The sequence below is a fragment of the Equus asinus genome, chromosome 3 (assembly GCF_041296235.1).
Source record: "Equus asinus isolate D_3611 breed Donkey chromosome 3, EquAss-T2T_v2, whole genome shotgun sequence".
Classification (NCBI taxonomy): domain Eukaryota; kingdom Metazoa; phylum Chordata; class Mammalia; order Perissodactyla; family Equidae; genus Equus; species Equus asinus.
The window spans coordinates 44677348-44701390 of record NC_091792.1 but is presented as its reverse complement, the minus strand read 5'-3'; the positions used below and the strand labels follow the sequence as shown (position 1 = coordinate 44701390).

Below are 24043 nucleotides of genomic sequence, written 5' to 3'. Positions count from 1 at the left end.
GCAACTTTGAAGAGAAAGAGTTGTCTTGCTACACTGACCCTAGTTCATCACAGAGGCATGCTTTTAGCTACCTGGTCTCTACGGCAAGAACGTATTTCTCTGGATCCTGGCCTACTTCCTGTTAAGATTTCTCTGTGTCTCGAAGCATATCCCTCCTGTTAAGGAGCATACAGAGTCCTCAGATGTCTACTTCCAATTTAAAAGCCTTTTGAATTTCATATGTTCTTTCCACGTACTGTCTAGCATTTATTGTCAGAGATTTCTGACATTGATTATGCTAAAGCCCCATTTGCATAAAACATGGACTAGGAAGTTGGTTAACATGGGTCCTTAGGTCTTTGCTCTTGTTTCAGTCTAAATCAAAGGGAAAAATGTCTGATGAAATAAGTTATATTCCTAAACTTCATATTGCTAAGTGACAACCACTGAGCATTTCTGGGTCAATTCTAATTTAATTATTAATCAAAAGTGTAGTATTTAATTATACTATACATAAATAATTTATATATTATTTAATTATATATCACTTTTGCTTTTTTCAACCTTTGCTATGGAGTTTTTAGATGGTGCTGGAATGGATCAGTGCATACTTAGTATGATCCAACCCTAAATCTTGTTGTATACCTAGTTGGGCCAGAGAGGTCCAGGATTCGAGGCAGCCTGTGTAATTCCATAAATAACCTTTTGATTTTCAAAGATTGTTTAGTGCATTGTTTGAGCTAGCTTTTGAGATTGGCTCCCCCACTAATCCTACGGCCCTGAAACAAAGACAGTTTGAAACTAACCTTGAATAAGGTTGACTGAGGTTTGACTGAGGTTCAAACAGGAGGTCTAAGCATTGGACCTCTGGGTAAATCTGCCAGAAAGCCAATAAGAAAACCATGGAAAACTTAACACAGTAGTATTCCATAGGAACACCTGAGAAGGAAGGCAGATAGTCATCTGGCTCAATCATGTTTTTGTATGTAATTATTTTTCAAAGATTTATGGTTCATTTTGCCCAGTGATGTGAACTCAGAGAGGGTTAAGTGAGAGCTGGTTCATAAGGCCTCTTATTAGTTCCATGCTCTTCCCAACCATATTCAAGTTGCAATTTGTAGACACAAATAAATAAGAGAGATACAGAACTTCAAAAGATTATTACTATTTATGATCTAATTGATTGGAACTGTTTAGGGCAATGCCTTTTTTGTGGCCCTTTCAGGGGGTCCATGAGGTCAAAATTATTTCCTCAATAATACTGAGAGAGTTTTTGCTTTTTTCACTATGTTGCTATTTGCAATAGTGTGTGAAGCTGTTGGTGCCTCAGCATGAATCAAAGCTGGCACTAAATTGTACCAATAGTCTTGCTACTATTCATTGCCACTGTACTCACATGAAAAAAGCACATGGAAAAATGCCTGATTCACTTGAGAATGCTCTTGATAAAGCAAAAAAAATGATTAATTTTCTTAAGTGTCTACCTGTAAATATATATCTTTTTAACCTTATGTGTGACAAAATGGAAAGAATGCATAAAGAACTTCTATTGTGGGGCCGGCCCAGTGGCGCAGTGGTTAAGTTTGCACGTTCCACTTCTCGGTGGCCTGGCGTTCGCCAGTTTGGATCCCGGCTGCACACATGACACCCATTGGCAAAAGCCATGCTGTGGTAGGCATCCCACGTAGGAAGTAGAGGAAGATGGGCACGGATGTTAGCTCAGGGCCAGTCTTCCTCAGCAAAAAGAGGAGGATTGGCAGTAGATGTTAGCTCACAGCTAATCTTCCTCAAAAAAAAAAAAAAAAGGAAAGAATTTCGAATGCATTTCACACTTTAGTGCTTGTCTTGAGGAAAACTACTTATGCAATTGTTTGAAGTGTAAAGCAAACTAGCTGCTTTTTTCATTAAACTATTTTAACTTGAAAGAACAATTCTATTTCTCTTATTAGTTTTTAAGAAAGTTTAGCAATTTCTTTTAAAAATATGTTAACATGTAGTGAGTGTATCAGTATTACTTTTAAATGAATTAATATATAACTATTTACATTTTTTTTCAATTTTAGTTTCCACGTGGTAAAGAACTCACATAAATGAATACTTTTGGGAGGCTTCAATAATTTTAAGAGTGCCAACTGCTTCTGAAATAAGAAAGTGTGAGAACCGTGGCTCTAGGGTAATTTTTCTGAAATAAACTCCCCTTTGTATAGTACCTAGTAACTTCAAAGGTATTACATTTCTGTAATAATAAGATTCTGTGATTTGATTTTAAGATTCTGAGCTTTTCATAAGACAAAGGATAGGGGAAACCTTGGAGGTCTGGCCTATTAGAGGCCTTTTAGTAGTTAGCCCTCTGTATTAGACAGATTTCAATTGGTGAACTGAGAGGAGCTGGCATCCATTCCTTCGTTTCAACAAACATTTATTATGTTCTCTGTCAAATATGATATTGATCGATGTGGAAGATACACAGTGAATCATACTTAAAGGCGTTAGATTGTAGTCTCCGTGAAAGCAAGAATCTTATCTTTTCTATCTTAGGAGGCAGTGTGGTGAGTCGGACAGAAGTTGGTAGAAATCCACATTATTCCCTAGTTGTGCCTCCTGGGGCAGGTTATTTACCCTCTCTGAGTTTTTCCTTCATTTGCAATGTGGGAAAAACTGATTTGTATCCTTTTGGGTCGTTTTGATAATTGGAAACTTTATGATGTAAAGTGATTTAACAGTATCTTGGGATTTTGTATGCAAGCTGCATAAAGTACTTTATTCTATAGTAGTTTGCTAATCCAGGGAGCATAGAAACAAATCCATTTTCCAATAGGAAATTTTATATATACATGTAAAAATAATCTTTGAAAAAAGTTTATTTTAGTAAATTAGGATTTATGTATTTATTTTCTCTTTTTTTCCTTAGCTTTATTGAGGTATAATTGACAAAATGATTGTATATACTTAAAGTCTACAACATGATGATTTGATGTACATGTGCATCATGAAATATTTACCATAATCAAGCTAATTAACACATCCATCACCTCACATAGTTACTTGTGTGTGTGTGGTGAGAATGCTTAAGATCTACTCTGTTAGCAAATTTCAAATATATGATAAAGTATTATTAATTATAGTCTGATCCTTAGAACTTATTCATCCTGTAACTGAAAGTTCGTACCCTTGGACCAACGTCTGCCCATTTTCGCCACTCCCCAGCCCCTGACAACCACCATTCTACTCTCAAGAAGTATTTATTTTTAAATAATTACAAAATAATCAGTCTGTCAGAATTAATTAATTTTTTGTAAAGACAGCTGATTTACATTAGAAAAATGAGTTAAAATAGCTGTTAGATATGTTACATTAGGTTGTGTTAATCTTTGTTAAAGAACATAATACTCTTGTTAAAGATGGGAAGCAGACTTTATTTAGGACCGTCGTGATAGGTGTAGGGACCACTGCAATGGGATTTCACAGTGAGGGAGAGAGCTTGGGTTCAGCCCCTAGTGTAGCATGTGCCAGTGGGAATTTATAGCCAAGGTGCAGCATAGGGGTTGATGGATGGAAAATTACTAAGAGGAAACATCAAGGGTAAGGAGCATTCTGGGTAAACTGGCCTAACCAGATTCTTGCTGAAGACAGGCCAGGGTGATGAGACATCTCCTGGGGGATGGTGGCAGATGAGGAGCTTGATTAGATATGGAGAGTGATTAGTTATCAAAGATGTGGGGTTCTGGTTAAACTGACTTAGCAGGGTTCTTGCTAAAACTAGATTTTATAAGGAAGTGCGCAGATAGGCCTGGGAGAAGTTTCCGGAGCCTGATCAAGCAAAGAATCTTTGTCACCATAATCAGAATTGTGTTTTAGCAGTCAATTAATTTCTCTTTACTTATTTTTGTCAATTTTCTTATAATACTACATTATAGGAGAAAATACAATTGATAGCATTTCTATAGGAACACTAAAAATTAATATACAAGTCAAGCAAAGGAAAGGTTTTCAGTGACAATATTCCCTCAGATGTAAATGTACACAATTTTAAGCTTATTTACAACCCTATTTAATGTTAAATTGTTGAAAGTGGTGTTTTATTTTATTGAAAGCAAGCATTTAAAAAAATTTTACTTATACTGGTTATTTTATTCCTGCTTTAAATTTATTTGCTTAATATACATGCATTCTATAAATCAGAATGTCATAAAATGTAAAAATTCTTGCTTTTCTTAGTCTGAGTCCTCCTATAAAATCTTTACAGGAAGGTGGGTGTGCCTTTGGCAAAGTCTATTTTCATGCAGCTCTGCTTGTGCAAATTATAGAACGTGAATTTTCTTTCTCTAAAAATAGATTGTCACTTGCTTAGTGACTCTCTCTAGAGTCTTTCTGTGGCAGAATGATGATGACTTTTGGTACTTACTCAGAGGTACGGTATCTGGATTCTAAACATTGCATCTATAGAAATAGATCCAAATATATTTTAGCATTAAAATATTTTTACTTATACGTAAAGCAATATTGTTATGTCTTTATTTATGATTCAGAATTGTGGAAGAAACTAGAGATTCTGCATTGAGTTGGTTCCACTGATAGTTATTTTTAAATGTGGAATTTTGGAGTATCGATGGTGTGGATCAATGACTGCTCTTTACAGGGGTGGAGGCACAAGGGAGTCTGTGCCCATTGTTAGATGTATATGTTGCAAACTATTTTTACTTTTCTCGTTGTTCATCAAGTGCTCGGCTAGTCACATTTGCATGCATACTAATTTAACAGGCACCTGTTGCCATGGCAGCACAGCACAAAAATGAAATCTATTGTTTTATGAGGTGAGAATTCCCAAGTGATGCAGGCGCAGGCTGGTGAGAACACTTTTGCTTTCCCTTTGTATAGTTCCCTAGGTGAGAGGCTAGGTCTGTGTTAACAAGTACCATCAGGACTGTGGGATTTGTCTAAGGCTGTTCCCTATCATCTGGTCAACCTTCACATTCATTAGACTACAGAGATCCAGTCTAGCTCTACTGATAACATGGCAACCGTACACTGCTGTGCACTGTCCAAATTCATGTAAAGGATTTTCCAGTGTGAGTTATTAGCGATAAATAAATAAGTCCAGATATTTTTGTGTTTCTCTGTACCAAGGGTGGGGCCATTAATAGTAGCAATTCTCACTGTCTTTTTGCCTTTTTGAAATAAAATAATTGCTGAAAATGGGACCTTTTTTTCCTATGCATTTTCTAAAAATGAATAAGATGTCCAATGAGATAACTGGGATTCAGAGGAATCTTCCAGAAAACTGCTAATTATAGGAAAGAATGTCCTATTGTTATTTTTGTCACATCTGTTTGTTGTGTATTTATTAAATGCCTATTACGACCAAGGTGTTATGGCAGGCTCTTTGTGAGACATAAGAGTTCATGGTCCGTGGTTAGTGAAATTAAACCCACATAAAGAAGCCAACCAACAGCAAATGAGAAGCACAGGCAATTCCATTGTTTGTTCCCTTCCTATTTTTTTTTCCACTCCATTCACTAGGTGCTACTTTAAAAAGACTCATGTTTTGCTATACCACCATTATTTTGCTTATTTGATTCTTCGAACAGAAGACAGTGTTGTGGAGGAGCATTGTAAATAGCCCAATACGAAGTGAAAAGCAGCTTTCAGCAGAGTTCCTTCAATAATAAACATTTATCAAGTGCTTACTATGTGCCGGGCATTGGATAAGTTACTCCGATGAATTGTTCAGTTCCACTCATTACATGTTTTATTGCACAATTTAAACTTTCTCTCTAAAAATGCAATTTTCTTTGTAAAGGTGCAGTTTTTAAATGATAAAAACAAATAGCTTGAAAAAAGATGGTGAAAATCTTAAGATATTGACTTACCAAACCAGAAACATACATACACACACACGCACACTCACTCACTCAGACACTTAAAGAGGTGCAGGGAAACAGAGGTAGGAAAGTATAGAGTTATGTAATTTAACTAAAAGAAATGAGGAAATTGTTTGGATAAGGGAATTTCGAATCTATGTTAGAAAGAACACCTTCATTTGACTCTCTTCGTCTTCCAAGTACATTCTGCCTTGGCTCCCTTCCGTTTTTGTTCTTTGAACATTTCACCCGATGTCCCGCTTCCTTGCCTTTTGCCATACTTCCAGCTCTACATGAGAAGATGGTAGTGAACGTTGCAGACTTTCTAGCTTTCCCTTCTAGGTATAATACTCACATTCACCCTTTGCTCTGACAACCTGCCTTCACGCTCCCCTCCCATCGATGGTGCAGTCTTGGGCCGTGCTACTCAAAGCGCAGCTCCAGGGCCCATGCTAATTCATACCGCGTGAAGTACGAAAATTGCAAATAAGCATTTAAAAACTTTGATAGCAATTTGGTAATTTGTCTATTGAATCTAACAAAATATTTGACTGGTATTTTGTATTTTTAAAAATTTCATTTCTTTAGTAATAAATTATCTTATTCATTTATTTATTTTGACAAAGCAACAGATCACATGGGTTGTGGGGCCGGAGGAGAGACAAAACAAAAACACCTGGTCTTTCACTACAGACAGTTTGAGAAGCCTTGGTCTAAGATACTTTCAGTTTCTCTAAAGATATCTCTGATTTTCTACCTTCATACCTTTCCCTATTTTTTAGCTAATACTGCTTGTCTCTTAAAACCCAACCGTAGGGGTTGGACCAGTGGCGCACTGGTTAAATTTGCACATTCTGCATCAGCAGTCTGTGCTTCGCCTGTTCGGATCCCAGGTGCGGACATGGCACCACTTTGTAAGCCATGCTGTGGCAGGCGTCCCACATATAAAGTAGAGGAAGATGGGCACGGATGTTAGCTCAGGGCCAGTCTTCCTCAGCAAAAAGCGGAGGATTGGCAGCAGATGTTAGCTCAGGGCTAATCTTCCTCAAAAAACAAAAAACAAAAAACAAAAAACCCAACTGTAATATCTTCTCCTTCTTGAGTTTTTCCCTGAACTCCTCCACTGAAGTTCTTTGTATTTCTGTTGAAACGAATGTTTATGGAACCTGGTATCATTTAACATTCTACACAAATGCACCTGCTTTTTTTATAGTACCACCTTGGAGGCTGTTCCCGAGAGACATAGTCAGGATGGATAAGAGCATGGACTTGAAGTCATAGACATCTGGTTTAGAATCCTGAGTTCTGTCATTTATGAGCCGAGGGAACTTGGGTCAGTCAACTAGCTTCTTTGTGCCTCAGATTCCTCATTTGCCAAATGGAACTATTGGTAGCACCTATCTTTTCACATTGCTATGAGGATTAAATGAAATAATATGTGTAAAGTATTAAGAGTACAGTTCCTGGCACATAGTAAATAATCAATGAGTGCTATTATGTTCTTCATTATGAATATTAGCAGCACTTTTAGAATATTTTTTATTGCCTTTATTCAGGCGTTGCCTGAAATTAGTAATTCAATCACATTGTTTTGAGGAAAAAGGAGATATAAAGAAACTACTACAATTGCTTTGATAGATTCACTTTTTGAGGACACAGCTAGAATGGGTGTTGTACAAAAGAGTGAAAAGTCATGGGATTTCTGTCAGTTTCTAATGGGCTTTGGAGAGCTGGTCAGTGCAGCAGAAGCATCCTTGTTTGGGCTTTGTGAACATAACTTGAGTCACTCCTAAGACGCTTTTTCCTACGGGCAAAACTCACACTACAAAAAGGAAAATGGAATTTTAAAAAATACTTTAGAAGAAGGCAATATATCTAAAAATATCCCCACCACCAAAAAAATTTGGCTGGAACACCTGGATTTTTCTGAGTTTAATTTTAGTTAGGTAAACATTGAAAAGATATATTTTCCTAAAAGAGAAAAGAGTAATCTTATGGAAAATGATCGTTGGCAGTAATTTTCAGATTCAGATCAGTTTTGCAAAAGATTTTCCTTGTTTTGAGGAGTGAGAGATGTGAATTTGAACAAGCTGCAATAATGATGATCAACACTTATAATCATTTAACTGACAAAATTTACCCTCAAGTAATCTTTGTAGGATAATTATCTAAGAACATAGACACATAGATGTGAACTACAGTGCTTAATCATGTGATAGGTAAATGAAACGACTGTTTTAATATGCACTAAACAAGCATGTTAAAACCATGTTATGGATTCATAGCTATCTAGGATATGCTTTCTTAGGCTTTGAAAAATAGGTAAACTCTCTTAAAAGTAAGCAGAAGTATATTCAATGTAACTAAATTAAATGACAAAGAGAATGGTGCTGCATTTAAGGGAGTGGATTATGGTTTTGCAGTCAAATTATTTTTGGTATATTGAATGTGAATTCAAAAGGAAGACTGTAAACGAAATTCTGAGAAGAGCTAGGGAACAAGATTTAAGAGCTATTTAAGCCCTTGCTGGACAAGGGCAATAATGCAAAGACATAATTTACTGTAGTGGGAGAATAAGAAAAACAAAATCAAACCCAGATTATTTGAGGCCTTACAATCTGATTCTATATCTATAGGTGTACACACACACACTCAACACATGTTAACATACCCACCAAGAACACGAAGAGATCAGAATAAAAGGAGTAGTAAAAATTTTCTGGAAGAGAAGTTGAGCTGAACACACACAGTCGTTTTCAATAATAAGGTCTGTTAGACTTGAATGGCACAGCAGTCTGTCGGGGAAGTGGTGAAATCATCACAGACTGTTGAGTGACTCAAAATTAGATCAGACAAAACACTTTAAAAATATACTGTAGGAAACAATCTTATGTTGGGAAGGCAATAAAAAGATGACCTAAATTGATCTTTTCTATCTTCAACTTTTAATGCTGGCTTGTAGTTTAAAAATAGAGAAGTAAAATATTTACAGAGACACTGAGGGTTAGGGCCTAAACTTCGAAGTGCTTATTATTTAACCTTACTGTATATGATACTCATGGCTTTATTGTAGAAACAACAGAAATGTAGCTATACGTCTTAGTCCTTTCCCCACTACTATGAAATCAACAATGAAGAAAGAGCTTAGGGTTCAGAGCTCTATTTCAGAAGTGGTTGGTAGATTTGTCCTTTAAAGTTAAGTTCTAAATGCATTTATGCAACATAATCGACCCTGATGTTGTAGTCACGTTAAATAGGATTTAGTTTGTTTCTCACATGTAATGTCGTTATAACTAGATATAAACATACAATGATGATGGAAAAATGATATAGAGATTCTTTGAGAATTATTAGCTGATGTGTATTAAAAAAGGGAGATTAGATGAGAAGCAGCTTCTAGAAGAGTTATTTTTTATGTTCTCCCTGACCCCTTGATCTTAATTTAAATAACTGGCAATCAGATGCAATCTCTTTATTTTGTTTGGTTTCTCTTATATTCAAAAGCAGTCAGAGTACTACATAAAATGAATGAAATCGTTTGAGAAAGGGCTCAATAAATTTTTCTAGTGTTTTCTAAGTTATGCTTTTTTCATTTAACCTACGGCGACTTACCTTTGGGAAACTTTGCTATCCTCATGTCAAACACATGCACTTTAACTAGCAGTGGGAACTTACCGTTGCCTGGAGTCAGCCTGTGTGACCTTTTGGATAAACCATTGGTTAGACTCATGGTTCCATGGATCAGCTGCCTGGAACCGATCCTGACGGAGGCCTCCCTTATCTGTTGATTGTTTCTAGACCAGCAGTGTACCCTCTGAGCTGTCCAAATACTTGGTGGTTCACTGACCTTCCCTACCTCATGTGACTGGTTTTACATAAAATTCATAGAAAATTGGCTTATGCTAACTTCTCTTATAATCCCGGCTTCTCAAAGTTTGCTATTTGATACAAAGTCCACTTATGTGCAGAAAACAGAGAGGAAGTTCATTTGCCCAGTTCTTAAAGTGTGCCGAGGTAGTAAGGCAAAATTAAATGACCACTTCCTTTTCTTCTGGAAATAGAGGTGGTGGGGATGTTCTGGCTATGGACCACATTTGCCTTGGTGCCTAGCTCACTGATAGGTGGTGGAGGATGTTCAAAAAACATTTGTTGAATGATTGATCATTTCAAAGTAGGGTAAATTTTGGTGGTACTATTTCTGTATTCCTTTATTAGCAACTGGCCCCCCAGAGTGGCTAGCCTCACAGGATTTGCAAAAACACAGGAAGAGGAGAAAGGATGGGAATGTAGTGCTAAAAGAATAAAAGTGACAGTCTGTGTCTAGCCATCTTTTGAATCATGATCATATTTACAATCTTCTACCAGCCTTAAACTATTTACATGACTTATTGAGGGGGGGGGGGGAATCATGGAATTTTGGAGACAAACGCAACTGTGTCTAAATCTTAACTTCGCTACTTACTAATATTCCACCCAGAGCAGATTATTTAATCTCTTTGATGCTCAGTTTTCCTTTATTAAAATGGAGAAATTACCTTTTGCCTTGGAAACTTGTTTGGAGGTAAATCACTTCATAACATGTGTATGTGTGTGTCCCAACAGTGGTAATAACAGTTTTCATTTTTTGAGTATCTTCTAGATGCCTGGGTCGGGGCTGGAGGGTATACAAACATTTTTGTTGATCTTCCCACTAGCCGTGCAAGGTGAATACTTTCATGCCCATTATGCAGGTAACTAAATTGAGAGCCAGCATTGTAAAGGAATCTACACAAGGTTGAAGAGCTAAGTGTGAAAATGGAGATTTGACCTTAAATTTGTCTAACTCCTGAGCCCAGGCTCTAATTTACCCTGATTAAAAAATTTTATTTCTTTCCTTGCCCAAAAGAAATGGAAATAACCCAGTTCTCTCATAATTAATCTCTGTTTAACTTCTTCTCTAGGGAGTAGCTCAATTCCCCATAATAAACCCCAATAGGACCAATAGTTTTGTTAATTCTGCTCACTTCTTTAGAATCTAGTTGTGGGCTCCATACAGCTAGTGTTTTTAGTTATCATTATTGGATCTCATAACTTTTCGATAGATTTGTTCTATGTTATTTCAGATTAGATATCATACTGAAATCCAGAGAAGTTAGGAGTTGCATAAACTTGTAGAACCACTGAGATAACTCAGGTTTTCGATAACTCAACCTGAGAAAACAAGATATAGCCTTCTGGATATGTAACAGCACAAGTTTTCTATCTTTTGTCATGAACAGAGTCAGAGATTCTTCTGGCCTGTATCTACACGTGATATCAGTGGGAACCTTGAATATTAAGGGTGGAGATGTCTTGCCTGGCTGATCTAACTTTGGACCTGTTAGCAGAAGGCTGGAAATGCTTAAAACCATAGCTGAGTCAGAAGGATGTGAACCTTGGACTTATTCTGACAGTTGCCTTTAATTAAATGAGCTTGGCCCTATTAGAGTCTGGCAAGTCAGCTATTTAAAAAGTGCTAGTTCTTTAGAAATCTTCTAACTTTCCCAAGTTTTGTTTTTACTCAGCATCTTGGATTTTGTTTTTGTTTTCCATTTTCAGATTTATAATCGCTTAGATTCAAATTGCTGTGGATTCAGACCTCGAAAGGAGGATGCCTGTGTACAGAATGGACTGAGGCCCAAATGTGACAACCAAGATGCTGTGGCTCTAGCACACATTATCCAGCGAAAGCATGACCCACGGCATCTGGTCTTTATAGACAACAAGGGCTTCTTTGACAGAAGTGAAGATAACTTAAACTTCAAATTGCTAGAAGGCATCAAAGAGTAAGTTTTATGATATAGTAACATTTGCAGGACATCGTTTATATTAAATAATTAGTAACGTTTTGAGAAAACTCACACTTCATGTCTAGTCGAAAGGAATTGTGGATGTGGAAGCTGGGAATGGAGGCTCAGAAGAAGGAAACAAACCCACATGGAACAGAACAAGTGTGCAGCCAGGGTGTCACTATCACCGACCCATGCAACCTACAAAGCTCCCACTACATTCACATCCATCATGTTGCTTGGCCCTCTCTGTGAAAATCCATATGGATTGGGTTGGAAGCATGCAGGAAGAGTACTTTATTGAAATTGTCAGCATTTTGCTTCTCATATTTTCTTGCATAAAACCACACGTTGACACTTATAAGGATACCATTCTACCTATCTCTGGAATAGGAACTAGCAGAGCAGGAATAAACAGGTGACAGAGGCTCTGTTATTAGGTCATGGGACAGGGGAACTATCAGACATGCAGATAATGACATGGTAGGATGTCCAAAGGCATAATAAACTCGAGTGACTTTTATGAATGTGGTGGAAAATGAGAGGCAACCTGCCAAGTAGAACACGGTATCAAAGGACAGTGGCTGTTTAATCCAGGTAGGAGAGTTTTTTGAGCATTTGGAAATCCTTCCCGTAGACATAGATTATGGGAAAAAATATCTTGAGCTTACATCTCTTTGGAAATAAAGGAAACAAAAACACTTAATAGTGGCAGGAATCCCACTATAGGCTAGATGTCAGGCTCCACCTCATAGCTACTCTTCCTATTATTCTCACCTTGGTCAGAAATCAGAGGGACTATGAAGTTGGGCTATGTCTGAGACTTGATAATAGAGGAGTGCATTCATAAAAGAGTTAGCCAGCTGTGTGAAGCTAACTGACTTCTAGGCAGCATATGAGCAAGTCTAAAATTGAGGGTGGAACTCAGGTCTTCCAAAGCCAAGGCCAATAATTTTCCTGCAATAACTTGTGGTGTTCATGCTGGTACTACTACTCTTGTTAATAAGACTCTGAAGCAAATTTCAGTGGTTCTTTCCGGCACTATGAATTAGGTAATGAGGATTTTATGCACTTTCAACACTAGAGACCATATTCTTTCTATGCGAGTTTCATGAACTCCAATTTCATGAGTTTTTGCTGTGTCTTGCCCTGTTAAGACCCACTCCTCACGTCTCTTTGTGGATTGAAGATGAGATCTACAGCAGATCCTCTCTTTTATGTGTCTAAATTAAGGAAATTTTATGGGTAGGAAAATTTACATACCTAAGGCATGCCTTACTGAGCTGATATTACAGGGTCTTCTTAAATTCCTAAATTTCCTCTTAGAACTACGAGTGTCTAGAGAATACAGTCCATTCATTCCATACATTCAGATAAATATGAATCCTGTTTTATTTATGCTTTCAAAGATTTCACTTTAAGTGCATTTTGAGGAGTAATGAGTTTAAAGTGAAATCTTTGAATACGTAATTCACACATTGAAAAGCAAAAATGAAGACTTTACTACTGAGCCAGATTTATGCATAGAATATTCCTGTTAATCAATGTAATGCAAAGACAGGTAATTTTTTGATTTTCCTTTGTGAAAAAGATTTGTCACTAAAGAGATCATCTCAGTTTCATCTCATACATCCTGCCACAGCTAAATTAGTTGAAGGGCCATAGAATTTATGTCATAAATTATTAATACCTCATAGAGCAAAAATGCCTGCTTAATTACTACTATGGCTACTAAATTAAATAGTATATGTCTTCAGGGAACTCAGAGCATCTTAGCATTATTGAATTCCACACTTACTCAGACTCATTAAGCACATCCAGCTCTGTGGCCTTTGGTCTTTCCGCAGCATCAGAAGTGCTGGTGCACCTGGATCCCTGGTATTCATGCCCCCTGAGGGCCATCCCCAGCTCGCACCATTGAAATTTCAAAAATGTGCTTAGAAGGCCTGAAACTTCTGGCAAACTGTACTCTTCAAACAAGTCTATGTTCTTATTTTAGTTTTTAAGGGACAAATTAGTTTACTTGAAAATGGCTATTAAATACCTGTATTTTTACTATGCTTTCATCAGCATGTTAATGAAAGCTGAGAGAGGCCAAATTGGAGATTCAGCAAAACATTACTTATCATTTTGAACCAGAAATTTTACCAAGACCTTCAGATAATATGTGCGCTAGACCCGAGCTTTATACTTTCTAAATGAAGGGCAGAAAGCACAATACACTCTCTGAAGGCCATTCAGCAAGGATACTTCTAAACTAGCTTCAGGCTTTCTGGGGGGATGTTTCATTGTGGAATGCCCTGGCTCGAAAACTTGAGATTTGCTAAATTTATTTGAAAACAATTTAGTATTCCAGGTTAATAAAATGCCCCCAGATCCTCAGAATTCCTGAAGTATAACTGGAATCAAAGGCAATTCTTTATTTAATTGGGCATTTTGCAATGATTCCTTTCTCTTTTTACGATATATATTTTGGATTATTTTACATTAAATTCATTCATGCAACTTCTACTCAGGAAGAGTACTTTATTGAAATTGTCAGCATTTCGCTTCTCATATTTTCTTGCATAAAACCACACGTTGACACTTATAAGGATACCATTCTACCTGACAGATTAAAGTGGTTTCTATGGGTGAAATGGAGCTGAAGATTGAGGAAAGTATTTTTGCCAGACTGACAGAATCCTTTTTATTTCTATGCCTCTCTTTGCTTACATATAATGACCTTAAGTAAGATGTTAGTATGTCAAGCTCTCAATGACATAGAAAATTGAGCTCCCTTGAAACGTATTCTTCTACTATATTATTATGGAGAACTGTCAGCTTGACAATGACAAAAATGTTTTGATTCTCAAGGTACTATTTGATAGTGTGATTTATGCCAGATTAATGAAGGGCAGAATAATTGGGTACGGCATAATGTTTCCAAGCAATTACTAAGAATAAAATATCATCTTATCTTTTCAGGTTTCCCGAATCTGCAATTTCTGTTTTGAAGAGCCAGCACTTACGGCAGAAACTCCTTCAGTCTCTGTTTCTTGATAAAGTTTATTGGGAAAGTCAAGGGGGTAGACAAGGAATTGAAAAACTTATCGATGTAATAGAACAGAGAGCCAAAATCCTTCTTACCTACATCAATGCACACGGGGCCAAAGTGCTGCCTATGAATGAATAACAAAAGAATCTTCTGGCTAGGGTACTAGATATATTTATGCATTTTCGTTTTTGTTTTTAAATCAAGTATGCAAACCTCAAGCCATTCTAGGAATGAGGCATTGTAGATGAAATATATAAAATAAATGAATTTAACCAAGTATAGATGATAGGCCTGAGCACTATAAGCAGACTTTAAAAGCTTTTCAAAAACACACTCCTCCAAAAACATTTGCTTATATTTGTCTCTAACATCGTGTCACATGTCATGTGAGTCTTAACATCTGATTACAGAATGATTGCAATGAACATGCCAGCTAGCTTTGTTAAAATATTTGTCATGTCGTTTAATAGAACAGGGTAAACCAGAGGTAATGATTCCCTTAATAAACCATATTTTATGCCACATTGACTGGTTTGACCAAATACTAATGGGAATGGTTTTTGACGTTCTTCTGTTTCTGATTGTTAAAACAGAGCAGTCCCACACTACCCAGAGACAACTCTACATTGGAAAGCTGAGGCTCACGATCTGCAACAACATCAGAGCATACACTAATTCTAAACAGAGATGGTGGGTTATTTGCAAACCCATCAGTATATATTCTATTGTATCTATAAATGCAGCCATCTCTGTGATTCTGAGCGGCAAGAATCACCTTTTCCATTCCTTTTTAGAAATTTATTTTGTTGTCAGTATAGAAACCATCCAAATTTGACAATTTATACATTAGGTAGTTTTGCTCTCTCAATTTTGGCCCAATTTATGTCTAGTAGCTTAGAAATGAAGCAATTTTAAGGTATAAAGTTACCTATTTGAAACTGTACTTATAGAGTTATCTTTTTTCCAATAGATTTTTAAAAACAATTTTGTCATTTTTATGAAGGATGTATTATAACTTCTATACATTTTATTGATAATAGTAAAGTTCTTGAAATTTGTTTTGTGTAATTATATTTAAACCAATTTAATTGATATTGGCCAGATATTGACAATAGGACCAGATATTGAATGTGTTTAAATATATTTTTTGGCTTATTCCAATATGAGAAATATGAACAAAATAAATTAAAACCTGACTGTTGAGTTCTCCTCAATGAAAGTGCATGACTAGAACTAAAACAGCAAATTTGGGCAATATTAAGCCTCAAATAATTATCCCCAAACTCCCTCTACCAACTTTTTAATTAGGTGGAAGGATGAGGGCACATAGTATTCACGTGCTGTGTCTTCATGTCCTTGGAAGATACCCACGTCATCACGGATGATAGATGTTCTTATAGAAGTTTCAAATCTCAAACAACTCATTACCCTTCCACACCCACACATCCCACCCCTTATTTAAAAGCTGATATACTAACTCCTTTCCCGGAATGTTTAAAAATACCATTTAAAAATGTTCATAATACATATATCCTCTGTTTTCTTAGTTCTGTGTGTTATTGCTAAAGAGCACCCCATTTTCTGTGTTCTGATCAAGGCTAACTCAGTACCACTGTAACTTAGAACTATTAAGGACATTACAATAAAGGTGAAGTTTTTTAAAAAGAACGTATCTATAGATTCTAATTTATTAAGGTACATAGGGACAAAATGTCAAAATAACATGTTAAGTACAAGAGAAGATAGACCAAGGCGAAAGGGATTATTTGATTATCTAACTGTAACTTTTCTAGGCTCGAATTCAAGTACTACTTTTCAGCACCCTTATTTGCTGGGCTGACCCTTGGAGCGTTGGTCTTCAGACTGTTCTACTCTCTGTTCTCTCTGTTTGCCGCTCTGTGCCCTGAGTGCCTCCCTCTGGTCCCACACTTTCAGAATACTCTCTGGCTCTCCTTAGTCTCCAGGTTTACCTGCTATGTTTGGGCTTTTTAAGATCCCTTTTTCTCTCATTAATCAACGTATTAATGGAAAATTGGCCTGACAAAAGTTTTGAGACGCAGCTTCTACTTTGAGCCACTGACTTGAAGTGATTCTGTCAAGTTGCCTTATACCTTGTCTTATCAAGGTGGCATATTTGCATTATAATGTGCTTTTTATGGACTATACCATCTTTATCCAAATTTGTGATAGTGGTGGTGGGAATTCCAGGCTCCTTAGAAGCGAGGTTTAATTTTGTGTCTCAAGCTACACTGCTGTTGGCAGTTTGGTCCTCCCATATGTGGGTCTGACATTGTTTGTTTGCCTCCAGTTATTCGAAAATGCTTAATATTAAATAAAAGTTCCAGGAACACATGTTTATTTTAGCCACCTTTGCTTTTTAAGAATGTATTTTGTTTTATAACCAGTAAATAATTCATGCTGTATTGTTTTTGAATAATGGGTAGCTGAAGGCCAGGCATTTAATTCTAATAATAAGTATTGCTCCTCTTTTCTGTTACTGAAACAATGAGAATACTCTATGCCTTTCAAATGTACTCAGATTATGCTGTGGTTTGGTTCACATAAGCACATTATGTGGCTTATTTATAACTTGATAAATTTAAAATAGAGCAATTTACCTTGGCAGACATACAAAAGCTTACTCTTGTGTGATTTATTTTCTTTAAGCTGATGATATGAAAATAAACACATATCTTAAACTATAATAAAAATATTAGAAATGAAAGATGCGTGCTTTTTCTTTTGTAGATGGGTTACTTTTCAGAAGTTAAGTATGGAGGAATGTTTGCTACCTTTATCCATGATAAAAGAAACAGTTGAATAGTCAAGAATTTTATTGGATTGTGTTTGTGTATGCATATATTTGATATCATTATTAGTGATAATATGCCTCCTCTTGGTGCACATATCACATTGTTTTAGGCGGCATGCAAACTAGTTAACAGATACCATAAACTATAAGAGAATATTTAATTTTTGGCTTTCTTTTCTTTGGGGTGAGTCTTACAATTATGTTTAAAGTTTTCTTTATAGCATTCATATTTGTTAAGTTTATTAGGCACTCATGGAATTTGTCAAAATATAAAATATTAGACATTCTCAACATATGTGTAATCTCTGAACGTGTGTAGTAGCTTGTTTATTCCATTGCACCTTTAAATATACATTACATTGTATCTAATGAATAAAATAACCTAGATGTAGATTCATCTACACACTATCTTATGAAATCCTAATGTTTATCTCAGCACAAAACAAAGTAAGGCACATTTAGGGTACTAGTCTGAAAATATGATATAGAAATGGTACATGGGTCAAATAAAGACCTTCCTTCACAAACTAAATGGTATCATCAAGAATCAAGAACTTTTATTCATGAAACATAATTCAACTTATCAAAAGAATTATCTGACACTTGGAAATAGCCAGAGAGATTTATGAGTCTCCTTTCAGTGCAATGCTGGGCTTGACTGACTGCGTATTGACTGGGATCTTGAACAATGTTGTAGGGCAGAGGTTAACCTGTTGCTTTTTATCCCATAGAGATGCAAATAATGTCTGTCTGGTGGAAAAGACAACCCTAATGGTTTCATAGTTTATTACCCTGTTGGACATTAACCAGTTTTATATCTAGTCCAGCAATCTTATCCTAACATTGCCTATAAATATTTAGCTTTTGAAATACTCTTTGAATGCCTTCTCCATCTTACTGGTTCACCTTGTTTATTAGTTATTTGAATAAAATCTTTGACGTATGTTCATTTTACGTTTACATAGAAGTCACAGTTTTACCTTTTTGAAACTTTTGCTTTAATAAACTTTTGACTGCAGTGTCATGTGATTTTATTTGTTCAAGAGGCATGATTTTAAATTTTTGAAAATTTTGCTTTAGCAAACTGTCAAAACATAGTTACATGATTTAAGAACTGAATGGTACAATGTGATCAGCATCTTGTCCAACATCCTTAACTTCTGGATGGAGAAACTGAGGCTTAATGAGGTGAAGTTACTTGTCTAAATTTACAGAAATGGTTGATCTAGAATCTTCAGTGTTGGAACTGATTTTGAAAGTTAGAAAGCCAAAACTTTCTCAGAGATTTCATTGTCTATAGCAGTAAAATAGGAAACACTAGCTTAATAAACCCTGAAGGTCTTACATGAGCATATTCATGTGTACTAATAATTTTAGGGCACATTTTTGGTGAAGTGGCAGTGAGTGAAATAAGCAGGGAATTTTCTCATACTGTGAAACTTTTGATAATCACATTGCACAGTTGATCGAGACTCTACAATGTGTCATGCTATGTGCTAGGCAGTGTGGATGTACAAATTAATAAGTAACTTTTAGTCAGTTAATCATCACTTGAGACCTGTAATTAGACTTTAAGTTATGGCATTAGTAGAAAAAAGTTGAGGAAATCAATTCTTTGAGGAGTGTCCAGAAACAAACTCTTAGACTTCTAAAGAGGGAGGATTTTGTACTCACGGTGAGTTTCACTCTATCTTTAATCTATTGTTGACATTACTGCTTAAAGTGACAATTTGAAGTCATTTTTGTGGCTGGACAAAGAGACCTATTCATCTTAATATGTCCTGAGGACAACACTGTGTTCCAATATGGTGGTACAATAGTCAATGATCATAATGAAAACCCGGATTAATCAAAAACACTCTCACATAAGTAAGTTCTGGATCATTTTGAGAAGCTGATTAAAAGTACAGCCTGTCTACATAATTCTGCAAATAATTTCAAAGAGCTTTTGGATTCTGGGACAACCATTTATGGAACTCCCTCTCAGGTCTATGATCTCTCACGGTTAAGAACCCTTGCTGTACAGTGTATTTAAGAAGGTGGGAAGTAATATTATACACTTTAGAAAGATCTACACCTAATACGTTTTAAAAGTTTTGTTTTTATACAAAGGTGAAAACTTAGGTTCTGGGAAAAAATTATTTAAGTAATTTTTAAAAATGATTTAAGCTTAATTTAAAATTACTTAAACTTTATTTGAAGTATTTAATGAGATACCAAAAAAAATTGAGGGACCATTGTCTTTAGTAATACTTTACTATTTTCAGCTCATGCCGTCAGTCCCAAATTCACTATCATTCACTTAATCAACTAGAGAATGAAATCCTTTGAGTTTACTTTTACTAAATCCTTTAATTTTTTTAAAGATTGTCAGTTACCTGATTTTTTTGGTTCATCTATACAAAAGATCCCAGATAGTCACTTATTTTATAGCATATGAGGGTAGTTAAGTTAATGTATACAATTAAATGGAGTTATTTGATTTATTGCCAATGGTTTTCCGGGCATGAGCATAATGCTTGCTTTAATAAACAATTTTCTAAACAAATGAATTAACTTTTCCCGTCAGAAGAATTCAGAGTATCTACATGCATTCACCTTTTACGCCTCTTCTCATTCGGGCATTGCTGACTTAAGTCGAAATATGGCATCTTCCCTAATTTTTAAAGCTCTGTAGTCCCCTGAAATAAGGCTTTGCTGTCAGAAAGATCTGACTCAGAGGAGTTGCTGGCAGACCCTGTTTTGCAACCTAAAAATGCATGTGGTAAGTGAATGGAGTCACAGAAATCCTTTCTTACAGCATCATTGCATAGAGTTAAATTAGTTCAACTTTTTTTTTTTTAATCTTAGAAAGCTCTCTTTTCCCCTCATGATTCCAAAGTACATTTAGTTTGTTGATAAAAATATGCACAATTATGTGTACATTAGGAAATCTCTATGCATCATTTTTCTAAAAAAGTAGTCTATTTCTTACCAGGACTTGTCAAGATTTCTAAAGCTTTGCAGACAAAGAGCTAAAAAATAAAGAAAACCTCCCTTGTCAGTGGCTTTAATCACATGCTCCAGAATAGCTAGCTGTGCTATATTTCAAAAGACAAACTGGGCTGCAGAGAGTGGGACCAGCCACTAAATGAGACTGAAACAGCTGTGATTTTGCAAGATGTGCCAACATTTTCTTTAGCTCCGGGACACCAGACATTATTTGGCTCATAAAGTACCCTATGTTATTGGCTCAACTTCTGTTTAGGAGAACAAGAGATCTTGTTCTGTATCCTCATTTCAGGCCCTCAGGAGCATTGAAAATTAAGGCCAACATTTTTTTTTAAATCTCATAGTCCTTTTTTTTTTTCCCAAATAAACTATGATTCAGATATGCTTTGTAACTTTGTGAGACTACATTATGATTAAGCTTGCAAGACTCAGGTCTTTCTTAAGAGAATGATTAAATAAGTTACAGCATCTTTTAGGAGAGAGTCAATCTTCCCCTCTTTTAATCAGGTAACAAGTGATGGTTAAAATATAGAACTTGCCCAAGTGTTTTGGTGACTATTGTGGCAATGCTATTTTCTGCTAGTATGTGCATTTCCTTTGTCTTACTCTTCTTGTTGGTGGCAAGTAGAGATAATATGTTGTGTTTAAAGAGGAGTCACATGGCAGCATCCAAAGTAGCAAATTTCTAATTAAAGACACAAATTCCTAATTAAATTTTGACTTTAGCCCAGGCTACCTACTAGATGCCAGTAGTAACACCGTTTCAAGTTGTGACAACTGAAAACGTCTCTTGATATTGTATAATATTTCCTGGGAGGCAAAATCATTCTCTGGTTGAGAACCACCACTTTAGTCCATTGATAGAAAGTCCTCCATAAAGAGCAAAGCTGTCCATTTTTTTGTCCTCTCACATTCAGTTTATGAAGATTTTCTCTGTCAAATTCCTTGTACTGGAACATACTGCCACATTGTACGACATCTTTCAGAGCTCTAAGCAGTCTCATGGTTTGGGGAAAGGGATCGTTGAAATAAGCCACGGGAGTCAGGAGGAAGAAACATCTTGGGCTCTGGAATAAAATTTTTAAGTGAAGGATAAGTCTAGCAGCAGGTGACAAATGAAATATCAGGGCAAAAATTTTGGAATGGGTGGTGGTTGTAGGTAAAATTGCTTTGAAAATCTGTGCTTTACCTTTCTCCCTCCCAGGGCCCAGTAGCTGTATTCTTTGAGATAATGCCTGGAATATAAAGAAGCCATACTCTCATCAGGGCCCCAACATCCCTGTGGGTACCTCCTCTGACAGAGGGTCAAAAGAAGTGAAGGGTGTTTCCTCAAAAGCAGGAGGGGAAGAAGAGTAGCAAAGTGCACTAGAGTGGAATTGTTTGGCCTGATACAGTTGGCAGAAAATGGGCAGTGCAGAATCACAGTGGGAAATAGAAAAAAAGATGCAATATCAATAGGGTAGGCTAGGTATCGCTGCAGTAACAAAACGTCATCAAATCTCGGTGGCCCCGTGGCTGAGTGGTTAAGTTCTTGAGCTCTGCTTCAGGGGCCCAGGGTTTCGCCAGTTTGGATCCTGGGTGCAGACATGGCACCGCTCATCGGGCCATGCTGAGGGGGCATCCCGCATGCCACAACTAGAAGGACCCACAACTAGAAATGCACAGCTATGTGCCAGGGGGCTTTGGGGAGAAAAATGAGAAATAAAATCTTAAAAAAAAAATCTCAGTGGCTTAAAACAACAAATGTAGATTTCTCACAGTGTATGTCCATCACAGCTTGGCAGAAAGGCTTTGCTTTTTCATAAACACCTGGAGACCCAAGCTAATGGGTCAGCCTGGACATTTCCATTTCTGTGCCTGAGTGAAAAAAAGTTCTGAAGGGCTTGCACTTCCAGTCACAACTCACTGGACTAAAGCAGTCTGAAGAGTGGGGAAATTCGAACTATCCGGTGAATTGGTAATTAGGGGAGATGGTGTAAGCTACAGGTGAGGGCTCTGATGATATCTGAGGCAAATATAACCTAACTTTATTATTGTCTATCCAATAATCTTCTTCTTCTGGGGACAGCCCCCTCCCCTACCCCATCTCACTTCACCTCTGCCTAGGCTTCCAGGCCATAGCTGATAGGTTTAATGATGAACATATGACTTAAGCTGGGAAAATCACATTCTCTTTACTCAGCTCGTTCTCCCGTTACAATTGATTGGTTCAAAACTGAACACCTGCATAGCAGTTAAGCTTGTGTCTTCTGCTGTGACCTGGGGTTTGCTAGTTCAGATCCCAGGCACAGACCTACACACTGCTATCAAGCTATGCTGTGGCAGGTGTCCCACATATAAAGTAGAGGAAGATGGGGCACAGATGTTAGTTCAGGGCCACTCTTCAACAGCAAAAAGTGGAGGATTGATGGTGGATGTTAGCTCAGGGCTAATCTTCATCAAAAAAAAAAAAAAAAAAATTTGAACACCTAACCTGCGTAGGTCAACCAGAAAACTTGCCTAAGAATTTTAGAGCTGAAAGAGAGAAAAAGAAAGCAGGACCCAGGACTAAGTAATAAGGGGTAATATTCTAGAGATCTTTGACTTTGCTCTGTGTGAGCTAGAGAAAGTTAATTGCAGAGAAAGAGGAAAGATGATCCAACTCCACAGGGGAGCTAACGGGCGAGATGGAGAAGTCTGGTGCCTGTTGATTCCTTTGCATGAATTCCTCTGGAGAGCCCTTCCAATTCTTAGTTTGCTTGAAATGGCTCAGTATCCTTTTTTAATCTACCTTCTGCTTCAACTTAATCTAGGTTGATTGTCTTTTTGATACTTGCAACAAACAGGAAATCTATAATTGGTTTCTAAGGCAATTAGGTCTTTTTCTAATTTACCAATTTTAGGATGTATGTCATTTCTTCCTGTGACAGATAAAGATGTTCATGATCTTAAATTTTTCCCCCCACTTTTTTCCTAAACCAAACGACTTCTAAAATATTTATCATCATGCTTACATTGTTAATCTTCTTAATATTTACCTTCTGGCTTCCACTTTGTCACAGGTGTGTTAGTTCTATATTTGAATGGATTTCCTGCCCACCTTCAATTGCAGCTTCCTCATTCCTGAGGTTTTGTTTGTTTTTCCTCATTCATCTCTTTGCTGACTGGCTTCAGCATCAAATATTTCTTACAGGCTTACTCATGAGTTCCATATTCACTGAGTCTTGATGATTTGTAAATAGCATTCTATTTTATGTATATAAATAACAGCCTGGCGTTATAAAATTTGGATTCCATACTTTATTTTCAAAACAAAATAACCTTGGAAATTTGTAAACATTGTAATGCTGTCATTTGGCATTGAACATTGCAGATAAGATTTTCAGAGGCCAGCCTGCATTTTTTTCCCCTAATGTGTAGGTGATTTGCTTTTCTAGGATTGATGCAAATTGAATTCTTTCTTTATTCTTTAATAAATTCTCAGGATGTGTCTTAAAGTTGGTCATTCTGCACCAGATTTTCCTGGAACACAACATGGAATTGACGTATTTATATTTTTCTTTCATTTCAGGAAGAT

General features: G+C 36.5%; 1 protein-coding gene across 3 annotated transcripts in view; it reads left to right on the top strand.

The window, feature by feature from the left end:
• GASK1B (golgi associated kinase 1B) overlaps nt 1-17409 on the top strand; it is a 50650-nt gene extending 33241 nt beyond the window's left edge. For all 3 annotated transcript variants that reach the window (XM_070504966.1, XM_070504968.1, XM_070504967.1), the window contains exons 4-5: nt 11418-11644; nt 14615-17409. In XM_070504966.1, coding sequence (XP_070361067.1) covers nt 11418-11644; nt 14615-14822 — 435 coding nt within the window. In that variant the 3' untranslated portion in view covers nt 14823-17409. The remainder of the gene's footprint in view (nt 1-11417; nt 11645-14614) is intronic.
• The last annotated feature ends 6634 nt before the right edge of the window (nt 17410-24043 follow it).